Genomic DNA, 23008 nt, shown 5'->3' with positions numbered 1-23008 from the left:
ATTTTCCGGAGAGACACAGTACCAAATGAGCCCAGTCTTCGTCTCAAGTCACTGGATAGTGTCCATGTCTCACAACCATATAGCAAGACGGGAAGCACCAGGACTCTAAAGACTTGGACCTTCATCCTTTTGAAGATATCAGGAGCACCACACACCCCTTTCCAGTGACCTCATGACCCCCCATGCTCTCCCAATCCGCCTACTGACTTCATAGAAAGTGTCACTGCCAAGGTAAGTAAACCTGTCAACAAGGTCAACACTCTCTGCAGACAGACACACTGCTGACGATGGCCGTGCCTAAGAGGTCATTAAAGGCCTGGATCTTCTTTTTTATTCAGGACACTCAAAAGCCCAGACACTCGGACTCCTCACTCAGTCTCTCGAGCACCCTGATCAGAGCCTCCATTGACACAGCAGAGATCACAGCATCATCAACAAAGTCAAGATCCGTGAACCTTTCTTCACCAACTGATGCCCCACAGCCGCTGGACCCCACGACCTTACCCAACACCCAGTCCATACAAGCATTGAACAGAGTAGGAGCAGAACACACCGCTGACGACCCCCAGAATCAACTGGGAAGAATACAGAGATCATGCCTCCACTCTGCACAGAACTCACAGTACCAGTGGACAGGCCGGCCATGATATCCAGCAACCTCGGGGTGATCTCGTGAACCCTCAGGATGTCCCACAGGGCAGCTCGATCAACTGAGTTGAACACTTTGTGAAAATCAACAAAGGCTGCAAAGAAACTCTGCCGATATTCACGTTTGCGCTCCATGAGAACCCTCAGTGCCAGGATGCGGTCAATGGTAGACTTCTTAGGCGTAAAACCAGACTGTTACGGTCGCTGGTAGGTGAGCAGGTGATCACAGATCCTATTGAGGACGACCCTAGCAAGGACCTTACCTGGCACCGAGAGCAGTGTTAACCCCCTGTAGTTTCTGCAATCCAGGCGATGACCCTTCCCTTTCCAGATATGAATGACAAGTCCCGTTTTCCAGTCTCCCAAATGGGAGCAAAGATTGGTTGCAATGCCAGGAGGACAGCCTTACCAACAGCCTGGAGAAGTTCACCCCGGATACCATAGATCCCTGCAGCCCCTTGCCTCCCGACTCAGCTGGTTCACCACCTGTGCCATCTCAGTGAGATTGGGTGGTTCACAGCTAATTGGAGGATCAGCCTCAAGAACCGTGGACCAGAGATATCCAATGTCCTAGCCGGAGGATCAGCTTTGAAGAACTGCTCAGAGTGGCCAACCCAGCGGGTCTTAACTGCAGCGTCATCCGTAAGAACCGTTCCATCAGCTGACCTGACTGCGACTCTTGGAGGAACAGATTTTAGATGTGCGTAACGCTTCGATTCCTCTGTGAGCAGGACGTGGGTGGATAGACCACAGATGGTGTGTCACCTGCTCACAGATTCCGCTAACAAATGCCTCTTTATCTGCCATCAGAGCCCACGCAGCCGTCCTTCTCAATTCCTCTCGATGATATCCAGGGTGCCTTGCGAGATGAAACCCCTCCTTCTGGGAACACCAGTAACACCAACACAACCCTCAGCAACCTTCAGGGTCTTGTCACGGAGGGTGTCCCACATCACATTACGATCGGCAGTCATACCCAAATCTGAAAGTTCCTCACACAAACTGCCTGCAAACTCATTAGAAACAGCCTGGTCTTGGAGTCTCATTCTCATAATAGGTGGTCACCTACTGGACCTCAGCTGGATCCTAAGAGTAGCAACGACAAGTCTGTGGTCAGAATTCACAAAATGGCCACTTCTGTAGACACTGCAGTTTTGCAAGAGCCTCCAGAGTCTGCCCACGAGGATGTGATCGATCTCCTTCACTGCACTACCAGTATTGGAGTACCATGTCCCAACGATGCGGTTCAGGGCGCTGGCACCAGGATCCAGCAATTCACAGCCCCTCACCTTTTGCAAAGTCAAGGAACATGGAGCCACTTTCACCACAGTCACCAGACCCACAGGGACCGAGACAGTCCTCATAGTCAGCCCTGTTAGTGCCAGTGGCTGCATTGAAGTCAGCCTTGACCAGAGGAGTGTCACCTTATGGGCACCCATCAGCCATCGAGCGAAGCCGCGAATAAAATGTCTCCCTCACCAAGACATCGCTCACCATGGTCGGAGCATACACTGAGACAACAAGACAAGGCACCCAGGGAGGGCTGTAATCTGAGTCTCATAATATGCTTGTTGAAAGGAGTGACATCGGACACCATCAGAAGAAGCTAATCCGCTGCAGCAACAGCTACTCCCCGAGTATGACAGCCATCAGACTGACCAGACCAATGTAGCCACCTACAGAAATCTGGCCAGTCCCCAGTCTGCGCACCGCAGAGGGGGCCACCACTGAAATGTGGAGTTTACGCAGCTCCTCCGACAGCAAAGGAAGATGATCATCTTGCCGGAGAGATAAGACATTCCATGCGCCAACCCTTATGGGCCGCCTCAATTGGGACATGAGTGCTGCCGTGCAGCGGGCGACACCTCAGCACCACACCAGTTCTGATCCCCAACAGACCTGACCCTATTGGCTCTCCAATGGTTTCGACTCTTCTGGGCATGAGGCTCTCGAGGGCTTTGCCCCATCCCCTTCATGGTACGAGCAGAGCTACTCCTGCGGAGAGCAAATAGGAATCCTTTCTGTCATCTCGGAGCTTTGTGAAGTTTTTTTTACGGTGGCCGGAGTGCCAATCCTGCCACCAACCCCCATGATTAAAGTGAATAATACATCAAGGCAAAAGTCAAATGCTTTAAACTAACCACTAAGAGTTTTGTGGTGAAACTAATAACCTGTATAAACAGCAATCAATAGAGTAGAATACAAGAAGCAGACAGACTCCACATGAAATAGGTGATGAGAAGGCAAGGTAAGGGAAAGAAGACTTGTTTACAGAGGGCACAAGTGGCAGTGTGTCACTTCAGATTCAGCTGCCTCTCCACTCTCAAGGGTCTTAACTTGAATTGCGTTAAGCTTTCCTGCAAGGACTAGTCTCTTCTGACAACCCAAAGAAGTGTTGTTAAGTGGCTGGGTGATGATGCATGTTACGTCTTTATGTGAACCTAATGACAGGTGGCCATTTCTGGGGTATGTCACATCTTGTGCTTATTTCTCCTGAGGGGGATCACTGACTCTAGTGTGCCCCTGAAGTGGGAACTTTAGAAAATGAATGAAGTTTTAGAGAACGGTCTTGAAGTTTTACATGTTCTGTCTGACTGTACTGTATGTCAGCTTGCTTAAAACACATACATAGATAGATACTTTATTAATCCCAAGGGGAAATTCACATAATCCAGCAGCAGTATACTGATACAAAGAAACAATATTAAATTAAATAGTAATAAAAAATTAAAATAAAATTAATGTTAGCATTTACTCCCCCGGGTGGAATTGAAGAGTCGCATAGTGTGGGGGAGGAACGATCTCTTTAGTCTGTCACTGAAGCTACTCCTTTGTCTGGAGATGATCCTGTTAAGTGGATGCAGTGGATTATTCATGATTGACAGGAGTTTGCTTAATGCCCGTCGCTCTGCCACAGATGTTAAACTGTCCAACTTTAATCCTACAATAGAGCCTGCCTTCTTAACAAGTTTGTCCAGGCGTGAGGCGTCTTTCATCTTTATGCTGCCTCCCCAGCACACCACTGCGTAGAAGAGGGCACTCGCCACAACCGTCTGGTAGAACATCTGCAGCATCTTACTGCAGATGTTGAAGGATGCCAACCTTCTCAGAAAGTATAGTCTGCTCTGACCTTTCTTACACAGATCATCAGTATTGGCAGTCCAGTCCAATTTGTCATCCAGCTGCACTCCCAGGTATTTATAGGTCTGCACCCTCTGCACAGTCACCTCTGATGATCACAGGGTCCATGAGGGGCCTGGGCCTCCTAAAATCCACCACCAGCTCCTTGGTCTTGTTGGTGTTAAGATGTAAGTGGTTTGAGTCGCACCATTTAACAAAGTCTTTGATTAACTTTCTGTACTCCTCCTCCTGCCCACTCCTGATGCAGCCCACAATAGCAGTGTCATCAGCGAACTTTTGCACATGACAGGACTCTGAGTCATATTGGAAGTCTGATGTATATAGATTGAACAGGACAGGAGAAAGTACAGTCCCCTGCGGCGCTCCTGTATTGCTGCACACAATGTCAGACCTGCAGTTCCCAAGACGCACATATTGAGGTCTGTGAGTGGAAGCGAGGTTTTAGAATAATAACTTAATCAATGCAACAATTCAGTCTAGAGAAAACAACAAAACAATAAAAATACAAAGAAAAGAAAGCAAGATTCAGCAAACCCAATATTAAATTGTTCTTTCTTTCTTAACTGGACTGTTCCATAAGACTGATGTTAGCAGCTTTACCAGGGAATGCAGGATGTCTGGTCAAGTTGCTTTTAACATGTTTTTTAGTGCTCAGAGCAAGGTTATTATAGTTAACAAAAACTAAAATCAAAACTGAAACTAATATTAAAAAAACATTTTCATAAACTGAAATAATATAATTAACAAAGCCAAAATGAAAAACTAAAACTGAGTGAAACTATCAAAGTAGCTGGAAAGACTAAGTGAAATAAAATAATAATATACTAAAGTATTTTTAGTTTTCATTTTTGAATGGATAGTTTTCCCATTAGTCTTTAACCCTTGTAACTTTTAACTCTAAAACAGAAATGAATCCACCATGAGCTGCCTGCATGTATTCATCCAGTGAACGGCGGCTGGTGACGGACAGCGGGTATTCACGCAGCATTTGCAGTGACAGAGCGGGCTGAATATGGGCGCGTCAAGTTTGTGAAATAGAAAGCAAGTTACTGTGCCGCATTTCTTTGCACTTGTTGTATATCAAAATGTAATTTAAACGCCTGAAATTGGAATTTGGTGGTCAACAAAACCTTTACCGTATGGATAGAAATATCACGAATGAGTAACGTTTCAGTTTATTTCTCAGGTACCTGCTTTTTGTTGACAGTAATTCACCTACCACTTCGCACTGGAGAAATCCTTCCTGAAAATAAAATGGCGCTGATTGTGAGACTGAGTAGGTCATCATACAAGATCAGCATATTGTTGCTGACCAATCACATTTGCTTTAAAAAAGTCGCTTAACAATAAAGCGGTACAAAATTCCTGAGCTGGCAGTGTCTCTACTGAACTACAGGTAGGTAGGAGAAGAGAGTCCGCCAACTGGTGAAAAACTAAACATACCGATGTGTTTTTGTGTTTATTCTATATTTCACTGTTTCTCAAACTGTGGGGCGGGCCTCCTTAGGAGGGCGCGAAGTAACAAAAAGGGGGGGCGCAAAGATGGGGAAAAAAAGAAAACAAGAATCGAAAATATGAAAAATCCATCTATTGAAACCAAAACAAATTAACTTAAACTACATTCTGATACTAGAAAAATAAATATAGAGTTAGATAAATGTCGATAAAAATTAAGTAGGTATAATAAAATATGCATCTATGATATATCATTAATTAAAAGACCAATTGGTATTAGTGGGCTCCTGTCAAAAAAACGTTAGAAGGGCGCAGTTAAAACTGTTATGAAAACTCGGGTCGCAAATACTTAAAGGTTGAGAAACGCTGCTATATTTATTAATTTATCTTTTTTTAGTTTATATTCACAGCTCAAAATACCTGATTTTGTGAAAATAATCCAGTAGCAGAATTATGTTTTAAAATATTTGTCCCCCTTTTTTCAATTTTTCTGCATATTCCTTCTGTACTTAACATCATCGTTATCATTCATATTGCATACCAGGGATTTTTCCTGCCCTGCATCCAAACCTGCTGGGGTAGGCTCCAGGTTTCCTCCCATCCTGCTCTGGATAAACAAGTTTAGATAATGCCATATATATTGCTCTTAAACTCAGATGCTGTCTCTGTTGTTTTGTTCCCATCCACCTATATCCTGCTCTTGCTCTCCTCATTAAGGGTTTACTATTCTTATGGTGGGTTATTCAAGTCTCACTGCCGCTAAACTTCACACCACATGGCTTGTGTTACTTTGTTTCCCTCAATAAGTTTGGTGGGGTCTGCTCATTGATTCAGGCCTAAGACCTCTGTTCTTCCAAGCCCCCATGATTTTCATGATCACACCTGTCAGAACACAGTAGAATCTGTTTTTTGATTTTTTTTGTATCTTTTCAGGTCTGCAGGTGGCAAAATTCTGTCTATAAATTGGATGTGCCTGAGATGGAATCAGAGATCAATAGAGCCCAGCATGGGAGATTTTTGAATGTAATATTGAAGGCATTCATTATAAGCACATTGTCTTGGAGTGAGATATGTTGTGTGCTATTGACATTTAGAGTGGGAAAAAAAACCTTCAAACCTTAAAATTCACCGAAATTTCATTACAGATTGGCCCATTTTGGGCAATAAAAGGAAAAAGATTAAAAGTGCCAAACATCAGTCCAAATTTGTTCAACACAAATGACAAATTAATTTAAAAAATTATAAAATTGTATAAAATTGTTCATATTCCGTATCTGGTTTTGATTATGGTTGCTTTCATCCGACAAATACAAAACCAGATAGTAAACCATGTGGTAGAGTAAGTGTCCACTAATGTATTCAAATCCATTAAATCTACAGTTCTGCCTGATTGTGACACAAAACTATACTCTGTAGTAGCTCTTTAACCAGACCATAATTGCTAAAACTAAAACTGAAACTAAAAAATAAAATAGAAATGTCTTTCTGAGATAAAAACTAATTAAAACTAAAAATACACGATAAAGGAAAACTAAAACTAAACTGAATTTCCAGGTAAGGTCAGAAAAATGTAGAAATAAAAACTAATATAAAAAGGCAAAAGTATAATTAACTTGGCTCAGAGTGAATTGTCGAGTGGTAATATAATAGTCACTTTATGTGGAAGATTTGACTGCACTCCTAAGTGTTTTTCATTTGGGGATCATGGCTCTTATGATGTGCTTCAGCGGAGTCCCAGAGCCTTAGAAGTGATTCTCCAGCTTTTTTCAGCCGTTTTTTTTCTCTTTAGGAGTTTCCTTTAATTGCATCATTACGTCTGTGTTGAATTTTTGTGCTGGATAGCTTGACTCTAAAGGTGAGAGTCAAAGTGAGGTTTATAGTGCCTATAAAAAGTTGTCACCCCCATGGAAGTTTTCACATTTTATTGTTACACAACATTAAATCACAGTGGACTGATGTTGTCTTTTTTGACACTGAATAACAAAGTGAAAAAATATCTCTACAAAGAGATTCATTGCAGATACAAAACACAAAATAATCGAACGCATGAGTATTCATTCACCCCCTCCAAGTCGGTATTTAGCAGATGGCAGCCATGACAGCCTTGAATCTTTGTGCGCAGGTCTCCCTTTAGCAGCTTTTCCCTTTTTTCTTCAAACTCCTTTACCAAACTACTCAAGCTTTGTCTGATTACATGGGGATTGGGAGTGAAGAGTCTTTGTCAAGTCCAGCCACAGATTCTTAGTTAGATTGAGATCTGGACTCTGTTTTGTTCACTCCTAGATGTTTAAATTGTTTTTAACTCATTCCTGTGCAGCTTTCTCCAAAGGCACAGGTTTCTTGCAGACTGCATCAGGTTTTTCCTCCAGGATTTCCATATAATTTACTGCATTCATTTTACCTTCACCAGCCTTCCAGGGCTTGCTGCAGAGAAGATCTTCGCAGCTTTCTCTTTGCCACTATCCCATTATGCTGTGACAGGTGAGACAACAGCTGTTGTTTGCACAGTCTCTCCAATGTCTCCCAGGGTAGCTTGTAACTCCTACTCGTAGATCTCTTGGTGCCCTTCCTCTCCCGTTGTCTTCAGTTTTTGTGGACGGCCTGATCTAGCAGATTTACAGCTGTGCCATACTCTTTTCTTTTCTCAATGTTTGATTTAACTGGATATTATTGTCTCCATCCTCTGACTTAGGCTTTTCATGGAGTTGTGTTGTGTTTTATGCCACCATAATGAGTCACCACATGTGGCTTTTCCTTATACAATCACTGAAAACCCCCTGGCAGGTGATCTCTCTTGAACTGATGGGAATTCTGAAACCCATTTGCTGCTCCAGTGATGATTTAGGGTAACACATTAAAAAGAGTGAATACTTATGCAACCAATGCCGTGTTTTATGTTTGTAATTCATTTGGACCACTTTGCAGAGAGCTGTTTTCACTGTGATGTTAAAGAGTCTTTTTGTGTTGGTCAGTTTCAAAAAAGGAAAATCAAATCCATTGGGACTCTGTGTTATACAACAATAAAATGTGAGAACCTCCAGTGACATCAATACTTTTTATAGGCCCTGTAATAAGGCTTGAAAAACAAGTCCTAAATGGACGACGTATGTGCAACTCACTGGTGTGTCTCCAGTAATACATTGGTGGTCCATCAGGTTTAAAATGAGCATTGCAAGTGTAAGCAGCTGATGTGAGAATCTTTGCTTAGCTGTTTAACCGATGAGATGAGAACTTATGGGTAGAAGTGCTGCCCATAAGGATCATGAGGAGCCAGCTGAGGGTTTTGGTAGGGGATGTTGTAGCTGCGTTTGCCAAAAAGTTCTGCAGCTTCTGTATGCTTCATTGGATTTTAGCAAAAGCTTGACGTGTTGAAATGATTCCACAGACAAAATATGTTCATTTTAAAAACTTTAATAAAATTTCAAAGTAAAACAGTTTGTACAACAATAGAGAAAAAAATGATATTGCAAAGAAAAGTAAAGTTCTGTGTAAAGCTTATAAATCTTGTTTCATTTCTTTAAGTTTCTTTATACAGCTGCACCATTTCTAAACAGTCAGTAAACACACCGTTCCTCAGATATAGCAAGAACGTTCCATCTCATATTAACTTACAGGGGGTCCAAGACTATACTATAGCTATTCTATTCAAATTAAGCAAACACTAATATGAGTTTAACTTAAAGCATTGACTTTCTAAGATTGGCTCTTACAGGAGGTTTCCTCATCTTCTTATAGAGTCAAGGCAGCCTTTGGGTTTGTCAAAAGGCAGGGCCTGTTGGAGCCCATTGTGGCACTCCTTGTGTGATTTTGGGCTCTACAAAAATAAATTGTGTTGTATTGGTAGAAAGAGTTATCCCAGGCTGTGGAAGATGCCCCAGACACAGACAGACACTGAGGCACATGATGTCCAAACACACACATTTATTTTCTGCACAACAGCACAGCCACAATAGCTTAGTTCTTTCTACTTCTCTCAAGTCGTCTTGCCTTTACTGCCGCCTCCTCTCCTCTCTTGCAAGCTCCAAGCTTTCACCCGACTCCGGTTCCCCGAGTGGAGTGAAGCAGGCCCCCTTTATACTGCAACCGGAAGTGCCCCAGGTGCTTCCTAATTAACATCCGGCAGCACTTCCGGAGCTGTCCAGGTGCCCCCTGGTGGTGGCCACAGACCCCCACAAGGTTGAGCTTCCCAGCTTCTTATCCATGGCCCTGATGCTGTCCAGGGGTGCTGCCCTCTTGCGCACCAGGGAAGATATTGCCCCCCTTCCAGTCCTTGCTTCTCCAGGCGTCCCAGTGGGGCAAGGTCCCTGGTCATTTTCCATACAGGCACAGCCCACTGGACACGGTGGAAAGTATATGTCTCCTGACTGGCCTAGGAAAATCTGTAAATTCCCTTGGATGAGCTGTAGTGAGAAGTCAAGCATAATGACCCCTTTTATTGGCTAACTAAAAAGATTACAATATGCAAGCTTTCAAGACAACTCAGGCCCCTTCTTCAATTCTTCAGGATTACATCTCGCCTAAAGAAGGGGGACTGAGTTGCCTCGAATGCTTGCATATTGTAATCTTTCTAGTTAGCCAATAAAATGGGGTAATTTTGCTTGACTTCTCACTACATTCATAATGGCTAACACGGTACAACACCCTAGTTTGTCCTCACAGGTGGCACTGTGGTAGTGCTTCTGCTTTGCAGTAAGGAGACTGTGGAAGATTGTGGGTTCGCTTCCTGGTTCCTCCCTGTGTGGATAGCGCTTTGAGTACTGAGAAAAACGCTATATAAATGTAATGAATTATTATTATTATTATTAGTACTACTTGGATGAGCTTGGAATATTTCCTGAGGATAGAGCAGGCCTGGGATAAAAGATGAAAAGTGATGTAGATAACCGGTTAAAATGAGCTACGGCCTCAGTACTAATTTCTATGTGACTCCATATTTAATATCACATAATTACAAAAACATCCCCTCCACATAACCCATTCCTTTGCCTTTTTAAACCAACATTCCATCCATTTGCATTACTGTGCCTTGAATTTGCTTCTGTTGTTCTGTGTTACCTTTTTATAAAAGCTTTTAAAATCAGAATAATAATTGTATTTGTCACTCTAATAAAATGGCATTTGTTTCTTAATTATAAAATTCTAGCATATTGCAAAGCATGATCTCCCAATCCAAGTGTGTGTTGGCTGTTAGCTCGTGTCCCCAATATTTGATGTGTTGCTTAGCTTCACTGCTAAGGCCAGACTTGTACTCGACTCCAGCTCACCCCCCGCCATCAGACAGTCGACAGACATCTGAGGGGTCATTGCTTCCTCAGGTCCGGCCTGAAGATGTCGGGCTTTCTATAGTCCATTTATTTGCCAGGTATTTTGTTAATCACTTTAGACTCTACATCAGTAGAGTCTGGTCGCATGGCTGAGTCCTGTCTTGTTCCAGTGTGTCTCGTTATTGTGCCATTAGATAGAGGAGAGGTGAACAATTCCATTTGTGTTTCTCTAATACTCTTTTGTTGTTTTGTTGCAGAGTTTGGAGTCGGCCTTCGATCATTTCACTCAAAGCTGACACCGGAAATGGAGAGCTCCCTGTTTTCTCAGCTATGACAGCTTCTCAGCAGGGGAACTGTGCTTTACAGTTAATAATGGACAAACGTGCTCTAAAATTTAACTCCAGTGTCTATTGGGATTAGAGGTTGGGCTTCTGGATTCTTCTTTTCAATGGTATACATAATTGGAAATGGGCAGCGTTGGTTCGGCTTGATTCCTTTCTGGTTTAACTGCATGATGGAAAGAAGAACTTCAGAATTAGTTTGAAATTGGAAGTTGTCTTCTGCATATCAGGTTATACAGACAGAAAAGTCTGTATAGCGGTTTAGTTTTCTTAATTAACGATTATTCTGTATTTTAATTATTTATAATTCAGATTAACAGTTTGAACAGTTTTTCCATGCGTGCCCAGGTCCCCATAGCCTATTACAGTAGAAGAGGAGCCAAGCAGAATAAAGTGAACCTGCTAGGTCACTGGGCTCCTTTGATGCCATTCTGGATCGAGTGAGGTGGGTAATAAGTGAGACGCCTCATGTGTTCTTCTACATAAAGCCTTTCAGATTTCCAATGATGGGCTTTCTTTCTGTAAAAATGTCCTTACGTTATGAAATTGGAAAAATACGTGGCTAGCACTTAGCTCTCGGTCAGTCAGGTTGTCTTCCGAGAGAATTGTTAAATTCCACACTTAATGTTGCACTAGAGTTCTCTGTACACTACAGTTTGACATTTTCATTCATTATTTCTCACATTGGATTGTTCATTTTATGAAATCGTTTATGTTTTGCAGTCAATGAAGAGCTATTGTTTCAGTCTTGTTTATTGAACTTTTGAATTATTCACTGTTGTCGTGTTTAATATGCTAAACAGAAGGAATTCGAATATGAGAAATTTACACAAATGCATGCGACTGAGGAGATGTTTCGTAACAATTGAGGGCCTTGTGTGTCTATAGCTTTTGCTACTGTAGGGAAAGCCAATGCAAATTGAACATGGAATGGATTCTAGGACAGGCTCCCCTCACTCCACCAGGCTTGTATGGGATTTAGTGGGGTTGAAGGTGAAAGAAGTAATAAAAAAAAATGTTTTTTAAAAAAGTCACAAGACCAAGCACAAACATTTTAGGGTAAAATTTCTACTTTTTTTAATTGAAAGTGCATTCACCGACATACTTAACTTTTGTTCTTTATATGATGTTGTTTGGTTTTCTTTTGAATAAATAAATTGTTACATATCGTCTTGCAGCAAGAATAAGCCCACTAGAATTTACTAAACCAAAGGGTTTCAATTTGAGTTGACTTCAACCAGCCGCCTCCCTGTTGAAGTGCCGGCCTGGAGTGCAGGGTAAGGCTTTGCTAACGTCCCGTCTGGAGCACTTCCTGAGAGCTGCTCTCATTGTGCTGCCTCAACTTCCTTTGAAGTGCAGACAAAGAAACATTTAATGAGAAAGAAGGAGAGAGAGTTAGGAAAATGGAGTTAGCTTCTGTTAGGTAAATTACAAGAACTTCGTTTGTGTTGTGTATAAATGACAGCGGGACAATGCCAGGACTGTAGAGAATCGGAAGTGATTGACGCTTCTTTTTTTTCTCTTTTTGGTCCCCTTTCTCTCTCTAGTTAAGAGTTTCCCTTTTAACTGCCCTGCTGTTTAGGGAAAAAATTAAACAGAAATTATGCCCCCAATTAAATTAGAAGTTGTTGGAGTGATTGAAGTGGGTGATTGGTGAGAGTTTAGTGGAAAATGAAATTGTTTGAATGTTTTTAAAATAGCCTTTTTCACATTCCTATTAAGGCCAGCATAATTCAAGTCTAAATGCTTAAATAAAAATTTAAAAAGCATTTTAGGGCGCCAGCGAGGGTGTTGATTGGGCCTGAGACCAAGGCAGAGTATAATTTAGTGCAGTTTCTTCACCTGTTTGTGGTCAAATTCAGGGTGAAGAACCAACCATAAAAAGCAGTGCAGAGAGTGGAACGTGATGGCTAAATGTCTGTTTGAAAATAAATAATTTATACAAGTGACATCAGGATAATAATTCTGCACCACTTCGTTCCATTTAAATGGAGATCACATTATCCACTCGCAATACTGCCTTTGAGGGATGGAGGCAGCAAATTCACATCTCCGGAATGCACATTACAACTGTTTGCTGGAAGATGCATGTGAGCTATTTATTTATTTTTAATTTTTATTTAGTGTTTATTTACTAGTTACGCCAATTGAAACAGAGCAGAAACTCAAGCATGGCACACAGAGTGAGCATCATACATAATGTGACCGATGTGGAAAGGAGACACGGCCACCACACACCTCTTATGGTTTGGCTGACACCTTTGACCAAGAAAACTTAAAATGAAGATGAGGGTAAAGCTGGTTTTAATTAATTAGACTTTCTTAGAGCTTTAAGTTATCTGTGTGACTGGACAGGAAAGGAATGCGAAATTTAGAAAATAGAAATTATAGGAAAAGACAGCGAGAGAGGAAAATGTGTGTAAGTACACTGGCAGCACATCAGTAAAAATATATATATATGTGTGTGTGTGCGTGCGTATGTATGTACTGTGTGTGTGTGTGTACGTACAGTGGGGGAAGTAAGATTCTGTCTGTTCCCATTAAAATGAAACTACCATAAAAATTAGAGACTATTCATTTCCCTCACTGTATGGGTGTGTGTGTATATATATATTTCTATCTTGCTCTGCATGTATATTGCACTTGCGTTTTTTTTTTTGGGTCTTTTGAATTCCAGTTCTCATTACCTCTAACCTGCTCTGCATGTGTTTCACCCTCTTGTTTTTTAACCTCTTTATGATGTTTTACTTTGTTTTCTACTCTTTGCTTTTTAATTCTGACCTTGCCTTGTCCTGCTTTTTTTTCTATGACACCTGGGGCCTCATGCATAACGCTGTGCGTAGAACTCACACTATAACATGACATAAGCACAAAAGCCGAAATGTGCTTACGCACAGAAAAATGCAGATGCATAAATCTGTGCGTTCGCCAACTTCCGCATTCTTCCGCTACATAAATCCCGGTCAGCGTGAAAAGTAACGCTCGTGCACGCGCCTGCTGTCCCGCCCCAACTCCTCCCAGAATTACGCCTCTTTGAATATGCAAATCAATATAAATATCCCTTAAGTTCAGTGTTCTGTGCAGAGACAATTTGAAAAGCAAGAGGGAAAATTGAAGAATTTTAGCGAATACCAAGTGGAGGCAAAGAAAAACGTACTACTTGTTGATTTAAACAGTGATATAAACAACAAAAGGAAGTTGATCGACTGACATAGTCTGTTGGAGAAACTCGAAAGCTCAAGTTCACAAAGTCGCACAGTGCCCGAAATAATAAAAGAAGTTGTCAGATATCAAAGTCGCCGTGAAAAGATGAGTCGTAGCCCACCATCTGAGTGTCATATGAAAACTTATTAGGGTACAGAGAAAAAAAAAGGCACACAGTGGGGGAAAAAGCACAAAATGTCAACTTCAATCTTGAAATTTCCACTTTAATCACGTAGTTTATTTTGTCATTAAAGTAGAACATCATAAACTTCATCTTAAAATCATTTAATTAACCAGTTTCTCAAATCACATCGTAATTAAAGTAGCACGTTAAATGCTTTGTTTTGTATGTGTTCTTCTATGTGTGTGAATCACTACTTGCTTCTTAAACTGTCTTTCTTCCTCCGAAAGGACACAGAATCCATTACAGCTCTCTGAATAACTAAAATACTGAGATGTATACATGATATCATTTTCATGATGATACGAGTTAAAGCACATTATTAAACATGGGAACTCGGTGGTGCAGTGATTGTGCGCGACCTTCGATGAAATAATTTATTGCAGCAGTACTCTGGGGCGACTCAAGGCTCATGGCGGCACTAGGCAGAGAAAGAATCGGTGGCCCCTTTGCCCGCCAATATCAATGTGGTATCTTATGCATGGTGGATGGCCACATCTGTTGCAGACACTGCATAGCCACCTTGTGCTCATGACACAAGCGTTTAACTTTTGCCGAAGTTTGCCGTTTTTAGCTGTGTCGTTATTTTCTCTTTCTGTTTTATATTCAATATATATTGGCTTGGTGGCCCTGTGCAGGTGCACAGTTTGCACATGCCTAAGACCACCCCTGCAGTACTGTCTCTTCAAACATACTAACCTCCAATTCCTGTCCTTCCTTTTCTTTCTCCAAGTAACCGAGCGCCACACAGTCAGCTCTGTAATGTACGTTAAGCCATCTGTAAGCTTACAACGTTGATTCTTCAAAACTTTTAAGAAACATTGAAATATCTTCATAGTACATGTTTAATTATCCTATCCTTCACGCCCGTCTCCGTGAAGCATACAGTGCGAGGCAGGAACAATCGTGAGCGGAGCGCCAGATCTTTGCTAGCCAGCGACACCAGATTATTTAAATGAAGTTAAAGTTTTATCTGTATAATGTAATAAACATATTTTGCTGCATTTCATCTTAAAAATGATATCGTCTTCATATGTAAATACGCACTTTATAAAGTGGCTCAGTTTGTGCGATATTATAACTGTAGTGCAAGTTTACAGTGAGGTGATTGTACTTATAAGTCCTAACAGTTCTACAAGGAGCAGTTGATGGCTGATTGAGTGCGTTTAGAGCTCTTGGGATGAAACTCTTTCTGAACCGCGAGGTCCATACAGGAAAGGTTTGAAGCGTTTGCCATGTAAGAAGAATTTCAAATAGACTGTGTGCATGGCTGAGGCAGTGTGTGCTTGATGCTGTATACCGATAATTCTCTTTCTGATCAGCTGCTCCGAGTGGTGCAGCGAGAGTAATATGGAAAAAGATGATCCACTGTGGCAACCCCTAACGGGAGCAGCTGAAAGAAGAAGAAAGTGCAGTGAGAGTAACAACGCTAAAGCAGTTACGGTATTTAGAATAGTTTGGCCATTCTGTGGAGCATTATATTGTTACAGGTTAATTACAATCAGATGCACTAAACTAATAAACAATATGCGGTTAGTTTCGGTGTATTTATAAAGCCGCGTCAGGGACGTGGATCTGAAAAAGAAAAATAAACCACACAGGAACAGTAGCACTGCTTGGATGCTGGGTGCTGCCAGTCTGCAAAACTGAGCGGAGAACTGGCGTACGACAGTGTATGAGGTATTGTGGAAATGTGCGTGGCTTTATGCCAACTTTAGGTTTTATACATCACGATTTGAACGTGGAAACATTCTTACGCAACATTTCTGTGCATACACACTGTTTATACATGAGGTCCATGGTGATTATTTTCCCTTTTACGGGTAATAATTTCCATTTGTTTGTACTACTGCGATCTTTACTTTCTTTTTTTTGATACTTTCTAATTTTCCTGCTTTCATATTCTTTAACTTTCTCTGCATTTGTATCGTGCCAACTTTTTTTTGAGCCTTTTGAATTCCACTGCTTTCACATTCTCTAACCTGCTCTGCATGTGTATAGCACCAACATTTTTGAACATCTTTATGAACTTCTACTTTGTCTTTTAATTCTGAGCCTGATTGAACATTCCACTTGTTCCAGGCTGATTACCTCATTTTCTGAATTTGCACCTAGATTATTCTTTTTCTTTTTTTGCATTTTTTTTTCATCTCCAATGCCTTTGAGTCTCTTTTCTTCACACTGCTCTTTCTTCTTCGCTTAGTCGTCTATGTTTCATCTATAACGTATTGTCCTTATACGCTTTATATTCGCTGAGAGCCCTGGATCTGTGTCTGCTCAAAGCCATGACACGACTGAGTGTTTTGCTGCCTGTGGTCATATTTAAGGTCCCCACAAGACGCTCGGTGGCCAATCTCTTTTGTCTCGAGGGTCTTTTAAGTGTCTTCTGTGATCTTCACGTTGAAGATCATGTCTCGTCTCCCTAGTCTTTCTCTCCCAAGATTTTTTATAATAGAGAGATATGTGTGTATATATATATGTATATATATATATATATATATATATATATATATATATATATATATATATATATATATATATGTATATATATATATATATGTATATATATATATATATATATATATATATATGTATATATATGTATATGTATATATATACATATATATATATATATATATATATATATATATATATATATGTATATATATGTATATATATATATATACATATATATATATATATACATATATATATATATATATATATATATATATATATATGTATATATATATATATATATATATATATATATATATATATATATATATATATATATATATATATATATATGTATATATATATACATATATATGTGTATGTATATATATATATATATATATATATATATATATATATATATATATATAAAATATACATGGCACTACATATTCTAAGAAAAGTAAAAGCTAATTAGGTTAAGTTGGTGCTCGTGCCTGTTGAAGTAGAAAGGTCACTGGCACAGTCGTTGGCTCCAAGTCCCTGTGCCACCACAAATGAGTCACTTCAAATGCTGACACCTTGTGGTGTGCACTAAAAGTGTTGTTGAGATAAAACGGTGAGTGTAGACCAAACACCCTGAAAAACTATCAAGTGATTCAGTTAATGTGAATGTGAGACGCTCCCATTGCACATCCCAGGAAGGAAATGAAATAAGTAAGTGGGGATTAGCTGGAAGGTTTGTGGCGCCTTTGGCACATAGGTCAGGGCATTATACATGTGAGGGTGAAGAAATCTCCTCTGAGAGGCTGCTCTGGTGTCAGCAAGGACGATGCTAAACTAGTCCTGTTCTATTGTCAACTTGTGGACATTACCCATAAATCAGATATAAGAGGGCCTTATACTGCCGTCTGTGGCCATGACTTATGGGACTTGTGTTCACTATATATTTAAATTAAAGTCTAATGCACTCACTGTGTGTGCCGTGTATTGTCATCCAAGAGCTTCACCTTTTAGTGCATCAGCATGTACCCAATATGTTTTTATAATATCGATATCCAGCCTGTCCCAGTGTAACAGATAGTACGTCACCACCTGACGTGGCAGTCCCATTTTTTGGCATTTGTCATCACTTTCTGTCTTGCACTGCTCATGTTCCCCAGAATGTCTTACTGGAAATTCATCTTGCAATAAATGGGGCCAAAAAAGAAATGCCTGATGAAATAAAGATGGCCTTGTAGCTGGCTAACTGTGAGTGGGTGGGGTCAGGGTGTCGCTTGTTTTAATTGGCTCTCTGAGTTCCCGTCCATATTTGTTTCCTATCATGTGCTTTGATTGCATGTTCTTCTAAACGCATTGTACTTTTGTTTTCCTGTGTGCCCTGAAGACATCCAAAAAGTTGATCTAAAGATCCTGAGTAGGCAGCCATTACCCCCCAACCCTAAAGCAAGCCCTTCTCACTTGGTCCATTCATCAGCTCGACCCTGCACTTTGCCCATCAAGTTGATGAAATCCAGGACTGAAAGTTGGATTTGGTAAAAGTGAGGAGACATGGCATAGGGCATTTTAAGGAACTCTTGCCACCAAGCACTTGTGTATTTTAAAGCGATTACCTTTGTATTAAACTTTTTTCTGATGTTTTTTTGATTCTGGTTTCCAGTGTGGTTTGTAAGCTTTGATGCAGCTTTTACTCTTAGCACTTCTTCATGGTTCCTACAAAGTGATGTCTGTCCATGTGACATTTGGATGGTGCTTTGATGCCAGCCACACTGGCTGGTGACAGAATTGTTCATGACATTGACCGGCCACTCTGCGCTGCACTTGGCTTACTGTGACCTCTGGGGTCTCCTCATCTGTTTGTTTGAACCATTCAAAGACTGAGATGCTGGTCATTCACATGGGGGGTGAGTCGGCCTTCAGGTGTGGCTCACTATTTGTTTTATGACATTACCATTTGTCCTCAAATGAGGATGAGGATAGAAATGAACCACGGCAGCCTCACAGACTGAATGTGCGCCTTTAAAACACATGTGCAGGTCAGGTGGACTGGCAATTACAAAGCTGGCCTCTGTGTTTGTGTTCACATTGTGGTGGATGGACTGACTCCCTGTCCCAGTGTTGTTCCTGCCTTGCGCCCGATGACTTCTGGGATCGGCTCCAGCTTTCCCAATAACCCTGCTCTGGATAAGTGCTGTAAGAAAATGGATAAATGGACATCTGCGAGAAAAACTTTTTTGCATCGTCGGTACATTTACTTTTCAATGTCCTCTAAATTATGAAATGAATCCTGACCTTGGCTTCCTAGATGTCCCTTTTTTTATTTTTTTATTTCCTTTCTTGTGATTGGCTTAATTTGAATGTTTCCATGTTAAAGATGTGCCCTTGGAATTTGGGGACACAACCCTAACCCACTGACCAGAGCTCACCTGAGCAGGAGGGAGGCAGTGCTGACTTATCAGAAGATGGTGGCTGCCCTGGGTTTTTAATGCGAGTTTCTGCTTGGCCACCAATACATGGAAACTTCACCTTATAGAGTGTCTCTTCCATAGTAGCACCCAGATATCGCTCAATTTTTACCACAAACATTTTACAGATGGAGCGCAGGAATGTTAATTAACTTGCTCGGGGTCTCATTTTGAGTACAAGTAACAACTAAACTCACAGCTTTAAAGTTCAGTGTCATAAAAACTGCCCACTGAGTCCAAAAGAATGGCAAGATTTCCTTTTGTTTTAGCAGCAATGTCTGACCACAACTAGCAGGTTTCAAAGGCATGAAGTGCTTGATTGTACATAATGGAAACGAGAGCCAGAAAAAGATCAAAAATCAGTGCACTGTTGATGGGCTTGAGGTGCCATAAAGAACACCTCCCGAAATAAGCAGGGCAGAATCAAAATGGAGCCCCCAACTTCATAGTATGCGCCCTGACGGTTGGTGCTGGCGCCATCTGCCGTTCTCTTATTGAATGGTATCCATCCAGAGCAGGCAGGAAAAGCGAAAGGTTCAGGGTCAGACCCCCCTAGCCCCCAAAGGGCAGTCCAACCCCACCACCGGCAGGCCACACCAGTCTTAAATAAAGCAATTCAGGAGAACGAGGTCGTAAACTAGAACTGAGCACATGAGGAAATGACGACTTGCCTCCCACCGCCACATTTGTATTCGGAGGGCAGCATCAGCTGCACTTTGTAAGGCTGGCATCACGCGACTGGGTTTATTTCACAAAATTTATGACAACACGAGCACACGACTGGATGACTTTGATGCGTGGATTATGTGACATGCGTAACATCAGATTTTGTCATGCGTGTTTTTGATATTGTGTAGTGTTGTCCTGTAGACGTCTCCTCTGTCAGAAACTTTATTATTTCTGTTCTGCATGAAAAAGTGAGATACGACTTATCAGCCATTGTTACAAACCTCTTGGTAAAGCACCAAAAATGTGACCTTTTTAGGTGACATTTCTTTAAGTGGCCTTTATTTATGAGCCAGCATACCACACCATTGTACAGGTGGGATGTTGGTTCCTGCCTGTCACACTTCGCCAGCTGGCGAGTGCCATTTGCTGACATTTGGCCCCCTACTGTCCTTCCTCCAAAGCTACAGCCATTAGCTGGCTCTCTCTTGACCCTCACAATTCCTTTGTGACTTTCTGTAGGTTTGACCCCATTGTGCCAGCAGCATGGAGCAGTTGAACTACCGCTTTGCCAACAAAACCCAGGCATCTGACCTGTATGGGTAGAACCTGACCTTAAAACCAACATCTCCGCACTCCATTGCCAACTCTGTGTACTATAATAAGTTTGATCATGAGGACCTTCTTTCCCACTTCAGATCATGTACCTGTCCATAGAGTGTTGTTATGACCTCCCTTTGGAAGACCAACAGCCTTCTGAAGTCCACCAGCATCTGCTACGGATGGATGAGCTCAAACGCTTTGCTACGTTTCTGCAGCTCAGATTGCAAATTTCAGGGCCGAGTCATTTGGAGGTGCGTAGATGTGCCCTGCCATGCTGCAGTGGGGGGCATCACATTCTGCTCACTGTGGGATAGACTGATGAATCTTTCAAGCCTTGTGATGGTGCTTTCCCTAAAAAGGAATCATACAAAAAGGCACTCAACTGTTTTCACGTTTCATCTTGAACCTTGGGGAGTTGCTCATCGCCTTTATGATTACTATTTGGTTTTATTTTCACAAAAACTTTTGAGCAAATCTTTAACTGCCTTACTGAGTAGTTTGAGCAGTAAAATAACACCAACCTCCAAACTTCGAACCAGACCTGCCTGTGCACAGGACCCAAGTGGAAGTTTGTGATGTCACAAAAGACGGCGTCCCCAGAGCACGTCCACCTAAGTGGGCTCAGAAATAGATGGATTGGATAAGCGGTGAGCCGAGTGATCAAAAAGAGCAGCCAGCTTTAACAAATCACTTCTGTCCCTTATGCCATCAAGTCCCTCAAGGAGTAAATGGTGTCCTGGGAAGGGCAGGGAGAAAATTTTTGTGTTAAGTAAAATTAAGAGACTGGGTGGGGGTGCATATTTGGCTGGGACGGCTGGTCATTTTGCCAACCCTTAGATATGGCAGTGGTGACCACTATACTGTTAGACCCACATCTGCCATTGAAAGCCATGCACTCATTAGGACTTCGGGTCCAATGCCACCTTCACCTTACTGTGCAGCCCCGGTGGAGGTCGCTTAGTCTGTCAGTAATGAGATGTGCAAATATTCAGTTGTAATTTGTAATATAAATCCAAATATACAGGTGAAATAAATTATCAAGCAGTCATTATCATAAATATACACATGAAATAAATAAATCATTATCAGAGTTCTGTCCAAAATCCTGCACCACCTCTCAGTCAACATATTGTATACAACATACCTTTTATAACAAGAAATACCTCATGGCGATGATACCAGCTGATGCCAGCTACCACATCAGATTACAAGGCCATTCATTCAGGGCCTGTTTGTAAGTATAAGGTCATTCATTCAGTCAGCTAAATCTGACCACACATTACAAGACATCTTGTCAGAGGGGATGTCAAACTACACAACTTTCCAGTTGCTTATCACGATGCCTTGACAGCTTTACAGGTGTGGTGATTTTGGCTGCAACCTCAGCCTTTTTAGTTTCCTTTTTGAGTTGTAGTATGACAAGCATGTGACATCAGTCAGAGGTGCCCCTCAATTTTCTGCACAGCCCATGACACCCACTTCAATGCGTTCTTTGCACCTTAACTGTATATGTTATACTACACTCCTATCAGACACAGAGGCAGGGCCGGATTAAGACCTTTAGATGTTCTAAGCACTGGAAGAGATTTTGGTGCCCCCATATATATAAGTGGACGACTGAGCAGGCCAGCCGACATGAGCAAGACAAGAAAGATCACCTGAGCTTCGGTGGACTGTGTGCCAGTGACCAGATTCACATTTTGTTGTTTTCCCAACATTAAATATATTGTATATCATTAATGTCTTTTACTACTATTTAATTATTGTATACATATGTATTTAATTTGGGAGCCCCTTTTTTGTGGAACCTGGCTCATCTGCATCATTTGCAGTTTTGCACCATATGGTCCATGGTAAATCCGGCAAAGGAAAATTTCTGTTGTGCCCCCAACCCCCCCTTACCTTGATGCTCTAAGAATCTGCTTATTTTGCTTAATGGTTAATCCAGCCCTGCACAGAGACCACAACTACGACACGTTTGTCTCTTTCCCCTGCCGTTCTGTCGCTGGGGATGTCACATTACGCGATCAAAATTCACGGGAGCGCGCCTCGACTCACTAAGATTGCGTGAATGAAGTCAGCGACCGAAAATCGTACCGTGTGGCGGAGTCGCGCGTCCTGACGGCTCATTGTCCAGTTCCAAGTCGTCTTATGTAGCGCAATTCCGTCAACATGATCAGCAGGCGTTATGAATTTAAAAATAAAATCCCACGTTAACAAAGCATCACACAAGCTAAAAAGGTGAAAAGTTTGAAACGGTGCGCCTATCAGTGACTTACATTAAAAAGCGTGAATCAATAATGTCAAAATTTGTGAAAAATGTCATGCCACTCATTCTATATAAAGAGCCACTCACTGCTTGCTTCTTTCGCTGGTACTTTTGAAAGCCAATAAAACAACATCAAACGTTGCGGTACGTTCAGGCTTAAATGTCTGCTGGGACTTCATCTGCCCTGCGTTGAATAAAGCAGGTTCACAAGATGGCTGGATACATGGAATATGTCAGTTAAAACAGAACAGTTAACATGTTCACTATGTATTTTAATACATACTACTACAATACAGAACAGTCTGGTGAATTAA

The 23008-nt window shown here is 41.4% G+C and overlaps 2 protein-coding genes across 3 annotated transcripts in view; one reads left to right on the top strand and one right to left on the bottom strand.

Annotated features, from left to right (window-relative positions):
- Positions 1-13462, top strand: part of znf414 (zinc finger protein 414) — a 63947-nt gene extending 50485 nt beyond the window's left edge. For both annotated transcript variants that reach the window (XM_039767166.1, XM_039767167.1), the window contains exon 9: positions 10766-13462. In XM_039767166.1, the coding sequence (XP_039623100.1) occupies positions 10766-10842 (77 nt within the window). In that variant the 3' untranslated portion in view covers positions 10843-13462. The remainder of the gene's footprint in view (positions 1-10765) is intronic.
- The window catches only part of LOC120537906, a 125636-nt gene that overhangs the window by 64564 nt on the left and 38064 nt on the right, over positions 1-23008 (bottom strand). The window lies entirely within an intron of this gene.

This window comes from Polypterus senegalus, chromosome 10 (assembly GCF_016835505.1).
Source record: "Polypterus senegalus isolate Bchr_013 chromosome 10, ASM1683550v1, whole genome shotgun sequence".
NCBI lineage: Eukaryota > Metazoa > Chordata > Cladistia > Polypteriformes > Polypteridae > Polypterus > Polypterus senegalus.
Note: the sequence above shows the minus strand (reverse complement) of the source record. Positions and strands in the feature narration are given on the sequence as shown.